Source organism: Camelus dromedarius, chromosome 9 (genome assembly GCF_036321535.1).
Source record: "Camelus dromedarius isolate mCamDro1 chromosome 9, mCamDro1.pat, whole genome shotgun sequence".
NCBI classification, from domain to species: Eukaryota; Metazoa; Chordata; class Mammalia; order Artiodactyla; family Camelidae; genus Camelus; species Camelus dromedarius.
Window position 1 is genome coordinate 76,645,927 of NC_087444.1, and position 13,182 is coordinate 76,659,108.

General features: G+C 42.6%; 1 protein-coding gene across 1 annotated transcript; it reads right to left on the reverse strand.

Moving 5' to 3' along the window:
* Positions 1 to 1,297: 1,297 nt before the first annotated feature.
* On the reverse strand, positions 1,298 to 2,894 carry LOC105091283 (protein FRG2). Its single transcript, XM_031459239.2, has 4 exons — positions 2,714 to 2,894; positions 2,340 to 2,420; positions 2,057 to 2,122; positions 1,298 to 1,767 (listed from the first exon to the last, which is right to left on the reverse strand). The coding sequence occupies exons 1-4, from the start codon at positions 2,892 to 2,894 to the stop codon at positions 1,298 to 1,300; spliced, it is 798 nt and encodes a 265-aa protein (XP_031315099.2).
* Between the last annotated feature and the right edge of the window lie 10,288 nt (positions 2,895 to 13,182).

Sequence of the window (13,182 nt, forward strand, 5' to 3'; positions counted from 1 at the left end):
TGTAATTGCATCCCCAATTTCCTAGTGTAACTTGTCAATTCTCTTTTTTGTACATGTGAATCACTTGTATAATTTGAATCCATTTCATGGGCTAAAAGTGATCTGTGCTATATTATCATTGAATTGGCCCATTCACTGGAATGACAAACTGCTATCCTTATGTACAATAAGAGCTGTTTGGTGTAGGAAAGTCAAGGTGAGGTAAAGTAGAAGTGTAAAGAAAACAGTCTCCTAATCCACACATACAGTAAAAAAAAAAAAAAAAAATCCACATGGGTAAATAGGTAATTAAAATATGAAATACATTAAAACAGTATTTATTTCATCACTAAGTGATATGAAAATAATGAGGCAAAGGATAAAACAGTTTTGCAAAACTTTACATTTATTTATCTTCCATAAAATTATATAAATTTATATTATAAAGGATTACATGATCCCAGTATAAAATGCAAATCAAAAACTATATAAAAGAAAATATAACAATATGTAAAATCTATGACAATATCTCTAATAGATTTAATAGCCTCTAGGAAAATATGAAAAATTGGTATCTATAAAGTAGAAGATTTATAAGTAGGTCTGTAAGTTGAGACAGATGAAGAATAAATACACGTGGTGAAAAAGCATTTAATATTCCTTGACTTAGCTTTTATGTAAAGTAACAAAAAAGCAAACAAAAATGACATGATGATGTTGCCATAATTTCATCAAACTGAAAAATAAAAATACATTTTCCAAAACATATAGTTAGCAAAGATTTTTGGATATTAGTCCTCCATGGACTGGACTTTAATTTTCAGAATAAAAGGAGGATACGACTATATGCCTACTTTGCTACTTTAAAGTATGCAAACACATACGAATTACACCCTGACATTCGTTCTCATTATAAAATAATACTTAACTTTCTTCACTGTATTAATGCCAGTGTAACGGCAGCACTGTCCTCTTGAGAGGCAAGGGGCCTGGGGGTTTATACACCAAGTTGACTTTCCTAAGGTAGGCAAAGCATATCAAGTATCTAACATGAATTTTAAACTTTGCAATCTTAGTTCTCAAGAAAACCCAGTTTTCACCATTCTGAGTCAATTTTTCAAGCTCCTTTCCTATGACCACCAAGTTCCAGTGTTTATGATGAACACACTGCGTCTAAAATAGGCCCTGCGGGTCCTCTTGGAGAATCTGAGAAGTAGCAGGGCTTTGCTCTGCCTCTCAAAGCTGATAAGGTCTATGCTGAGTAAGGCTGGGTCCCCTTGGCTCGAATCAAGTCTAGTCTGATCCACTGACAGCCTGTCTAGGGAAGAGGGGGCGCGTCCTCGGAGCAAGGACCTGCTCCTCCATCCCTGGCAGGACCCCACGGCCCGGGCAGCGGGGCTGGGACGAGCCAGCTCTCAGCAGGGAACACGTAGGCCGCCTGGTCGGCCACGGCGTAGAAAGTCTGCACCGCTGCGCACAGGCGCCCACGCAGCTGGGCCAGCTCCTCCCAGCTGGGCGGTGAGTCTCCCTGCTGGTTGTACACTTGAACTATGTTCTGAAAAATGGCCTCCGACATAGAGCGCAGGGAGGTCACGAGGCTTTTCCGAAGTGGAGGCGGCTGGTCTCCTGGGGACCCGGATCTGGGTCGCTTGCTGCGCCCCCGGCGCCTCCCCTGGGGTCCCCTGGGGCGGGCATCCCGGGTCTCTCCACTCTCGCTCCCGAGGCCAGCGTCAGAGGCCGTTTGTTTCTTCTTCTCCGAAGTCATACTGCGCTTATTTGGAGAGGCCCCTGCGGATGAAGCACGTGGGTGAGAGGCCTGCCACATCAGTTCCCACGGACCTCCAGCCCCGTATCTCACCGCGAGCCTTCCGGTAAGCCCCACCCATCTCCGGCTCCTTCCCTGCCCCTCGGCCCTAGAATGAGGTGATACACGCCCACCCTGGGCCCTCAAATGCTCCCTGAATCCGGGACTCTCCAAACGGCTGCGTCCACTGAATAACCCCCTTCGCGCCCACGCTCTGGATGGTTTACCTCCTGTTTTCTCTGTTCACCTAGGGACCCAGAAGCAAGATCCTACCTATTCTCTCGTAGGTGCTGTCCCTGGAATTGATCTTCCTCTCCGGGCTGGAGCTGCCTTCTGAATCTGTGGGTGAAGTGAGAGTTTGAGTGACTGCCTGAACCGGGCACCTTCAAAACCTAGTCTATCCTGGATGCACGAGGAGCCAAGATTGCAAACAAAACTGGTGTCTCAGCTGGTCGTAGAGTCCAGGCTGTGCAAGGCCTGGTTCAAAGCTCACCCAGTACCCTGCCCAGGGAAGTCTGAGTTACTCCACCCCCTCTCCAGAAAAATGAAATCTCACCTGAGGGAGCAATGCAGCTGTTTCCACCATCGGGCTCTGTTTTGTTGGCATTGTCTTCCCCATCACTCTTGGGCTCTGACCCTGGAGAAAAAGAGGGAGTGAGATGACTGGCCTCCCTTGAGGCACACACAACCCCGGCCCATCCCTAACCCACTTTTGCGGGCAATTCCCCCAACTGAGGCCGTTCAGTCATATCAAATGTGAACTGGAGCATGTGGCTTCAGGAGATCATTGCCACAATACTCAGAGCCCCCATGGGGCTGGGTGAAGTTTCCTATCACCAGTCTCAAAATAAAGCCCCAATAAAGCACTAATTCTGTATCCCCGATCCCATCCCTCCTTCCAGCTCCCAGAAAAACGGCCCAGCTGCCTACCTGGCCTTTCAGCCTGGCTCTCATCTAACTGGAAAGAGAACGTCTTGCCATTTTCTTCGGCTATTTTCTCCTCCGCATCTGAGGCCCTTTCTTCCACGGAACTCTGTTGGAAGGTGGGCTGGTCAGTGGGGTGTCCGTTGGAGGGGCTGTGAGGGTGTAGGACTTCAGTTCCCGATTCCATCTTGAAGCCGGAATAAAAGCCCCTCTCTCACAGGAGTCCAGAATCAGAAGTGTCCAGAGGCGAGATGAACCACCTTTTATTAGACCCCCACAGGGCGTGGCTTGCTCCTATTGGCTGATGAGATTGCATCTTCCCGCCGTTTATCACAGCCTGAGATGAGATTAGGAGTGTGATTTGTTGTGATTGTATTGGGGAACCTGACACAAGAAAAGTGAATCTCTGTTTACCCTTAAGACCTCTTCAAAGTGTTCATTGTTTTTCCAGTCTTGGATCATCCAATCCAACCTTGTCCTTTGAGTGAGAGTTGGGTGGGAAATGGAGCTGATATATTTTAATTCAGTTTGAAGAATTATGTATTCGTCTAATAAACATGTTGGGCTCCATAAAATCAGTTCTAATAATTATTTAAGGGTATAAAAGACAATAAAAGACTCAGGCTTTATAACACAAAATTATTTAAATTTTTAAAAATATTATTTAATACCCAGTTCCTACTCACATTCTCCCATATTAGTCACATTTTATTTATTATTTTTTGAGCCAGGGTCTAAAGAAAGTTCCTACATTACAATTACTTCTCATAACATTAAACTTGGTACATTCTGTCTGAAAATACAACTAAAACAGTTACATGTTGGAAGCACATATTTGTCATTTTCATCACTCAAAAAGAAATTATAAATTTTTAAAATCGAAGGGAATGGCAAGGACCAAATTATAGTCTATTGTTTCAGACCTGTACATTTGAGATAAAGTGAAAGTGTGAAGAAATGGTAAACAACCAATGAAACAGTCCATCTAATCAGGGGAGAGTGGGCGGTGATTAGATCCCGGGAGATTAGGCTTGGATGATGACCTCAGCAGGAGGGAAATTCCAGGGAGTCCAGAGGCAGTATAAAGCCCAGTAGAAAAAGGAATCTTCGGGGAAAAAAAGAAAAAGGAAAAAAAAAAAAAGAAAAAAGAAAAAAAAGAAAAGGAAAAAAGGGAAAAAAAGGAAAAAAAGAAAAAGAAAAAAAAGGAATCTTCTGGTCAGTCATCTCTTCTTCAGTCATCCTGGTAACCACCCGGTCCCCGTGGGTTTGTCCAGTGTCCATGTATCTGAGCCACTCCGGACCCACAGCAAAAAAAAATGGGTTAGTTTTCATTACTACTTGGAGCCTCTATGTATCCCTCAGAGAAACAGGAGAGTAGGAAAAATGTAGAGAGGGCCATTTTAGCGTTAAGGTAAAGATTAATTAATTGTTTAATAGAATGTCTTAGCATTGACCCTGATTCACAAAATATTTCCAAATGTTAATTTTGAGATGAAGGTCAAAATTTCCAAAACAAACAAACAATGGTCACCTAGTACGTGGTTTTTCTGGGGTGGTGGACAAACATTATGGGGTCCTGGTGTTTTTGACCAAGGGTTTTTGAAAACTGTAAGTGATTTGTTAATTTATCAATTGTTGTAGTGTATTCAGGAGAACTTGTTTGGAGCAGGTTGAAATTCAGGACCTTGACCCTAAACCTGTAAACAAAAGGAAGCATCACAATTCTGTTGCATTCTATTTGTGTTTCCATTAGGCCTTATTTATTTTTTAGTTAGCCAATTCCGTCTTTTCAAAGGAGCTCCCTGACAAAAATATGACTGGGCGTTGGGTCTCAGGGCCCCTTCCCTTGTTTGAAACTCAGAGAGGTGTGATGGTCAGAACTCACCAGTCCCAATACCTCTCTCCCACCAGTGTGGATCACCTGTCATTGAAGACCAGGCTTCGTGGGTTCACGTCCTACTCCTCCGGCTTCAGCTGAATTCTCTTCTCTGGCTGCTTTTAGAGGCACCCCCGCCACCTGCAGAAGGGAGGCCCCCCACCACCACCATGAAAGGTCATAGAATGGTCCAGGAGCCACTGCCATAATGTGTGCCACCATCCATACTTACAAATTTGTGCCTGTGTGATGAGGACTTTTAAGATCTAGTCTTTTTGCAACTTTCAAATATGCAAGAAAATATTTTAAATATAGTCACCATGCTGTACATATAGCTCTAGACTTGTTTGTTTTGTAACTAGAAATTTGTACCTTTTACCACACCCTTCCCCACAACCACCAATCTGTTCTCTGTATCTATGAGTGTGTCTTTATAAAGATTCTACATGTAAGTGAAATCATACCGTTATCTGTCCTTCTCTGCCTGGTTTGTTTCACTCAGTGTAATGCTCTCCACATCCATCCAGGTTGTTACGAAAGGCAAGATTCTATCCATTTTTTTATTATTGAACCATGTTCCATTGATGTATATACTATATCTTCTTTATCCATTCATCCATTGATGGACATTTAGGTAGTTACCATATCTTGGCCAAGCCAGGCTTTTCTCAGCCTTGGTCTTCACCGGTGCCCAGCAGGTCAGGATCTCCAAAGCCTGGCTGCCCTTGAGCTCTTTGCCATGGAAACCGAGTTGACTCATTGGCAAGATGCAGAAAGATTCAGCCAGCATATAGGTATACGTATAAGTTTTTTTTTTTAATTGGCTTAATTTTTTTAAGAGTAGATTTTAGCTCAGAGCAATAATGAGCAGAAGGCTCAGAGAATTCCCCAAAATGCCCCGCCCCCACACATGCACAACGTCTGGCACTGGCAGTATATGTATAAATATTTTAAACAGAATAGGTTGTTAAACTTATATAGTTAAACATGCATGTTTTTAAAATTGCAGGGACTGGAAAAGACCAAATTATAGCACATTGTTTCAGATCTGTAAGTTTGAGATAAAGTGAGAGTGGGAAGGAATGATAACAACCCAACACCACGTTCCCTCCAATCAGGGGAGAGTGGGCAGTGATTAGGTCCCCAGAGAGTAGGCTAGGATGATGGCCTCAGCCCGGGGGGCACTCCAGGGGGTCCTGAGGCGGTGCAAAGCCCAGCACAGGAAGGAATCTTCTGGCCAGTCGTCTCTTCTCCAGTCATCCTGGTGCCCACCACAATGGTTTTGTCCAGTGTCCACCTATCTGAGTGGCTCCCACCCTACAGCAAAAGCACAGATTAGTTTTCATTACTACTTGGGGCCACTGTGTATCCCTCAGAGAAACAGGAGATTGGAAAAGCCTAGAAAGCGTCCTTTAAGGAGTTGTTAACTGTTTAATATAATTACTTGGCACTGATCCTGATTCACAAAATATTTCCAAAATGTTAATTTTGGGATGAAGGTCAAAATTTAAAAGAAATAAAGAAAGAAAAAAAGAAAGAAAGAAAGAAACAAACAGTCACCCAGCAGCTGATTTGTCTGGGGTGGGGGACAAGCATTATGGAGCCCTCGTGTCTTTGAAGGAGGGCTTTTAATAACTGAAAGTGATTTACTAATTTATAATTTTTCCTAGTATATTTAGGAGAACTTGTTTGAAGCTGATTGAAATTTGGGACCCTGACCCTAAACCCATAAACCAAAAGGAGCGGCAGCGCAGGTGTGAAGCTGCCAGTCCACTGTGGAGGGGACAGTTCTTCCCCAACTGTAGTTGGGACGCGCTTCCTCTCTGCTTCATTTTTTTCACGTAAAATTGGCAGAGGAAAGCATGATGTAGTCTACACGTTGGAATATGTCAGGCCCAAGAGTAGACAGAACATATCTGGACACAGCTTTTTTCCTGTGTCTATGGCAAAATTGTCTTTTCCTTTTTTTAATAGAGTCTGTTACGATAAAGTTTTTTGTCTTCATATGACAGCCCATGGTCATGTATTTGACTACTTTCAAGAAATATTTTCTTGTTGCATTGTATTTATATTTCCATTAGATCCTATTTATTTTTTGGTTAACTGTTTCTGTCTTTTCAAAGGAGCTCCCTGAGAGGATGTGACTGGGCTTTTAGTGTCAGGGTCCCTTCCCTTTGTTTGAAAGTCAGAGAGGTGTGCAGCCGGAACTCTCCAGTGCCAGCACCTCTCTGTCACCATCCTGGGTGGCCTGTCATTGAAGGGCAGGCATTGTGGGCTCGCTGTCTCAGTTCCTCGGGCTTCAGCTGAACTCTTTTCCCCAGCTGCTTTGAGAGAAGCCCTTGCAATTCCTAGAGGGGAGTTGTTCACCCTGAGGAAGCAGTGTAGACCGGGTCCTGGGGGGCACTGCAGCAATCTGCACCCACATATAGTTACACATTGTGTGTGTGTGATGAGGACTTTTAAGATCTACTCTGTTAGCATCTAACAAATGTGAAATAAAATATTTTCAATACAGTCACCATAGTGAATCGATATCACTGTGACTCATTTATTTTATAACTGAAAGTTTGGACCGTTTGGAAGCCCACCCCGCCAGCCACCAATCTGTTCTCTGTATCTATGAGTTCGTTCGTTTGTTTTTTGATTCCACCTATAACTGAGATTATACCGTATTTGTTTTTCTCTGTCTGGTTTATTGCACTTAGCGTAATGCCCTTGACATCTAGGCATTATGCTGTTACCAAAGCCAAAATTCAATTCCTCTTTATAGTTGAATAACATTCCATTGGTTCATATACACATTTTCTTTATCCATTCATCCACTGATGGACATTTAGGTGTTAGTGTTTTTTGGCTGACACAGTTTTCATAGGTGCCCTCCAATGCCCGTGTTGCCCTTCAGCAATTTGCCATGGAGACTGAGTTATCTCATTGGGAAGGTGCAGAAAGATTCAGCCAACATTTTCGTATGTGTGTAAGTTTTCTTTTCTTTAATTGGCTTTATGTTAGCGTAGTTGTTAAGCTCAGGACAATAATGAGCAGAAGGTTCAGAGATTCCAAATATATGCCCTGTCCCTACATTGCACATCTCCCACTGGCAACATATATATAAATATTTGAAACAATATATGTTGTTAAAATTATATAGTTATATATGCATCTTGTTAAAATCATAGGGAATGGCAAGGACCTAATTATGGTCTATTGTTTCAGATCTGTACATTTGAGGTAGAGTAAAAGTGGGAAGGAATGGTAAACACCCAATACAACATTCCATCCAATCAGGGGAGAGTAGGCGCTGATTAGATCCCCAGACACTAGGCCAGGATTATGACATCAGCAGGGGAAATTCCAGGGGGTCCTGAGACAGTATAAAGCCAGCACACGATCCAGTCTCTGGTCAGTGTCTCTTCTGCAGTCATCCTGGTTACCACGCTGTCTCTAGTGGTTTTGCCCAGTGTCCACTTTTGTGGCGACTCCAGACAGACGACAAAGACACAGGTTAGTTTTCATGACTTCTTGGGGGCCTCTGTTTATTCAGAAAACAGGAAAGTGGGAGAAATCTAGAGATGGACATTTTCGGTATTAAAGTAAGAATTTTAAAATTGTTTAATAGAATTTCTTAGCACTGACCCTGATTCACAAAATATTTCCGAAGTGTTAATTTTGAGACGAAGGTAAAAATTTCCACAAAAATGGTTACCCAGCCCCTGATTTGTCTGCGGTGGTGAACATGCATTGTGGGGCATAATGGGGCCTATGGCTTTAAAAAACTGTAAATGACTTTTAAATTTATCACTTATCCTAGTGTATTCATCTGTCAAGTATATTCAACTTGTTAGGAGCTGCTTGAGATTCGGGAAACTGACCCTAAACCTGTAAACGAAAGAGGGCATCACAATCCTGTTGCACTCTATATTTTTATTAAATCCTATTTACTTATTTTTTGTTAACCGATTTCATTCTTTCAAAGGAGCTCCCTGTGAAAAATGTGACTGGGCATAAAGCCCCTTCCCTTTTTGAAACTCAGAGAGGTGTGCTAGTCAGAAGTCTCCAGTTTCAAAACCTGTCTCCTGTGGCCTGTCAGGGAAGGTCAGGCTTTGCAGGTTCACTGTCCCACTCCTGGGGGAATTCTGTCCCCCAGCTGCTTTGAAAGACACCCCTGCCTACCCCAGAGGGGAGGTCTCCCACCTCCACAAAGGGTCCTAGACTGGGTTCTGGGGCCACTACCAAAGTCTCTGCCACCATCCAGAGTTACAAATTATGCGTTTGTGTGATGAGGGCTTTCAAGATCTACTCTCTTTGCAACCTTCAAATACACAATATTTGAAAGATAGTCACCGTGCTGTACATACATCTCTCTGACTTGTTTATTTTATAACTGGAAGTTAGTACGTTTTGACACTCCACCCCCGACACCACCAATCTGTTCTCTGCACCTATGAGTTTGTCTTTATGAAGATTCTACATATAAGTGAGATCGTACAGTATGTCTTTGTCTGGTTTATTTCACTCAGCATAATGCCCTGAACATCTATCCATGTCGTTACCAAGGGCAAGTTTCTACCCCTTTTTGTGGTTTAATAAGATTCCACTGATGTGTATACCACTTTTCCTTTATACATTCATCAACTGATTGACGCTAAGGTTGTTACTGTATCTTGGCTGAGCCTGGCTGTTCTCAGCCTTGGTTTTCATTGGTGCTTAGCAGGTTGGGATTTCCAAAACCCTGGTTGCCATTGAACTCCATTCCATGGGGCCTGGGTTATCTCATTGGCAAGATGCAGAAAGAGTCAGCCAGTATGTTGGCATATGAATAATTATTTTCTTAAAATAGGTTTTATTTTTCAGAGAAGTTTATTGCTCAGAGCAACAGTGAGCAGAAGGTTCAGAGATTTCCTATATATGCCCCGCCCCCACACATGCACAACCTGGCCCAGTGGCAACATATGTATAAATATTTTAAACACAGTATATATTGTTTAAATTATATAGTTATACGTGTATCTTTTTAAAATCATAGGGAATGGCAAGGACCAAATTATAGTGCATTGTTTCAGATCTATAAGTTTGGGATAAAGTGAGAGTGGGAAGAAACAGTAAACCCCAATACAACATTCCATCCAATCAAGGGATGGTGGGCAGTGATTAGATCCCCGGAGATTAGGTTAGGACGGTGATGTCAGCTGGAGGGAAATTCCAGGGCATCCTGAGACAGTATAAAGCCCAGCAGAAGGAATAGTCTTCTGGTCAGTTGTCTCTTCTCCAGTCATCCTGGTAACCGTTCGGTCCTTGTGGGTTTGTGGAGTATCCACATAGCTGAACTGCTCTGGAATAGCAAGAAGACAGGTTAGTTTTCATTACTATTTGGGGCCTCCGCGTATCCCTCAGAGAAACAGGAGAGTGGGGAAAATGTAGAGATGGCCATTTTAGGTGTTAAGGTAAGGATTAGTTAATTGTTTAATAGAATTACTTGGCACTGATCCTGATTCACAAAATATTTCCAAAATGTTAATTTTGAGATGAAGGTCAAAATTCCCCCCTCCCCCTAAAAAGACTCCCCAAACCTCAAAAAACAAAACAAAACAACAACCAAAAGAAACAGTTACGAAGCACGTGATTTGTCTGAGGTGGTGGACAAGCATTATGGAGCCTGATGTCTTAGACCCAGGGCGTTTAAAAACTGAGAATGATTTATGGATTCATCATTTATCCTAGTGCATTTATGAGAACTTGTCTGGAGCCGGTTGAAATTTGGGACCCTGACCCTAAACCTGTAAAAAAAAAAAAAAAAAAATGGAGCGGCACCTCAGGTGTGGAGCTCCCAGTCCACTGTGGAGGCAAGAGTTCTTCTACCTTAGTTTGTGGTTGAGACGTTTCCTACCTACTGGAGTTTGGTCATTTAAAATCGGAAGAGGAAAGCATACTTTATTCCAAACATTGAAATATGTCAGCCCCAAGATTAGTTGTAGCAGGTCCTGATCCTTTCTTTCCTGTTTCTATGGCAATAATGTCTTTTCTTTTTTTGAATACGAACCTTATGATACATATTATTGTCATTTTATGACAGCCTGGGGAAAGGTTATTTTCTTGTTGCAAACCGTTTGTATTTCCATTAGATCCTATTCACTTTTTAGTTAATCAATTCCATCTTCATTTCCTTTTTTATAATCTTTCCTCTCTCTCCAATTTCAAACACTTTGGATAAATTTCATTTGTTTATAATGTGTCCATTTAGATTAAGGAATCCCCCTGAACTCAAGTTTTTTTCCTGTCCTTAATTTTTGATTCGAAATGCTTTATTTTTCCCTTACGATTTCCAGTTTAATTTCATTTATGATTTTAAAGAGTTTCATTTCAGAAGTTTCTGGAAACGTATTTCCAGTTTAAAAAATCCTAATGTTATATAGAAATTTAGAAGTGTAGTTGCATCTAATTTTCTTAAAATGTGACAAAGGGTGACTATAGGGTGTAAAATATCCAGTTTTCAAGTACATTGAATTTTCTTCAAGATCAATTACATGATCACTTTTCCCAAGTGTTTTATGGTATATTACATAAAGTCTCTAAAGAAGGACTCTGCATTTAATGAATATAATATGTTACGTACATGATGGGGAAAAATCATAAATTTCTTAATGGCAAGACAATCTAGATCAGAATTGAAACACGCATAAGATGTCTCTACATGCCTTTGTGACTGTCCTTTCTCAATGTGCATCCACATTATACAATAACCACACCTCCTCAAGACCAAGGGATATAATCAAACGTTGTGAAAAATAGTCCTTTTCATATGCCAGCACTGTAATTTTTAAGATGAGTATTTCCATTCTATCCTGTACATGGGGTGTTGTTGACCTGTAGGTTTGCTCTCTACGTGAGTACGTCACCAAAATATCTCTGATGAAATTTAGATATAACATTAACCTGTTAAGATGATACATTATTCCTTGTCTTGAAAATGTATAAAACTGCCTCTCTGACTCCTGACCCAGGAAACAGTTCTCACAGCTTCTGAGAGTCTGTCTCCTGGGTTATAACCCTCAGTTTGACTGGAATAAATTACTCCTTTTTTCTTCTTAGCTTGATTGAATTGTTAATTGAATTTTTATTGACATAGTGGAGTAACTTAACAAAAACATCACCTTACTTTTTCATTGCTTGGTGCTCTGTTTCTCACAGAAGAATATATACATGTAGTTTGTCGGGGAGAGGGTGGCAATTAGACATTTATTTTCAGAGGAGGTACTGGGGGTTGAACCCAGGACCTGTGCATGCTAAGCAGGCACTCTGCCACATGCGCTATACCCTCCTCTACATACATGTAGTTTGAATAAAAGGTAATAGGTGAGATGGTGGGCAGAGAAGAGGGATGAGACTTGACTGCATCCTGTATTTGGGAGATTCCAGGGATGTACAAAATTCAACGGTTTCATTTTCTTCCTTCCAGAGAGAAAGTGCCCCTGGGAGAGCGCCCGCAGTGATGGACCCCGGCACACTTTCAATGGAACAGGGCAAAGCCTTCTTAAAGCAAGCTGGGATTCCGCAGAGAGACGTAAGTGAGGGAGATGTTAGTTTGGGTGAATGAGATGCAGAGGGATGAGGTGGGCTCCCAGTCCGGTGTCAGTGCTCAGGCAGTTTCCCCCTTGACCAGGGGTGAAATCTAGTGATTGACAACATGGGCGGATGGACCCTGGGCGATCACAGAGGACCTGCAGTGATCAGATGGGAGGGGCACATGCAGCCCCCGTTCCCGGCTGGGGATCGCCAGCATTCTCTCAGCACTCAGCTCTCACCCCTTGCTGCCTGCCACCTGGGGTCACAAGCAAGCTCACTGTGGGATTGGAGGAACGAGCCTTTACACTCTGATTAGCATTGGATGAAAGAACTCAGGAAACTGGGAGCTTTCTTCATCTTGTGTCGCCCCAGGGCTTCTTCCTGTGTGCAGAACTCTAGTTGAATCTTTATCCTCTTTCATCGCTATCAGATCAACTTGATGACAGAGAAATGGATAGTTGATGCCTCTGTGGAGGTTCTGCTACGGTTTCCTCTGTTGCCGGGAGAGGATCCAACGGCCCGCTGTGTCCCGAGTAAGAAGGGCCAGCCTTCGGTGGACCAGCTTCCCAGAGCCCCCCAAAGACCTGGAGCCCGAGAGGAGAGGTAGGTGCACGGTGTCAGGCAGTGACATGGGTGGAGCCTGGAGGGATTCCAGCAGGGCACGGGTGTGGGCTGTAGATTCTACCTGAGCAGACTTTCTATTCATGTGTCCCTGTATAACACAGGCTTTTATCTGTGAGTTGCCTGGCGTGAATTTGCAGATATATGTGAGCTTGCACGGGCATCCTCAGATTGCTTGTTCCTCTGTGGCTTTGTGCAAGCCTCTGATGAAATTTGGCATGTGGTTATGAGGCCATGTCTGAAATTTCACAGGTGATCATCAGCTTAAGTATCAAATCTTTGCAAAGCTTTGCCAGAAGAACTGGCAGGTTTTCTCAGTAAGAAACTGTTCTATGAGAATTCTGAGTTTTCTGGAAATACGTGGGGGAAAAAGTCAATAGTAGTTGGCTGCCTGTGTATTCACTTTCATAAATGCTGG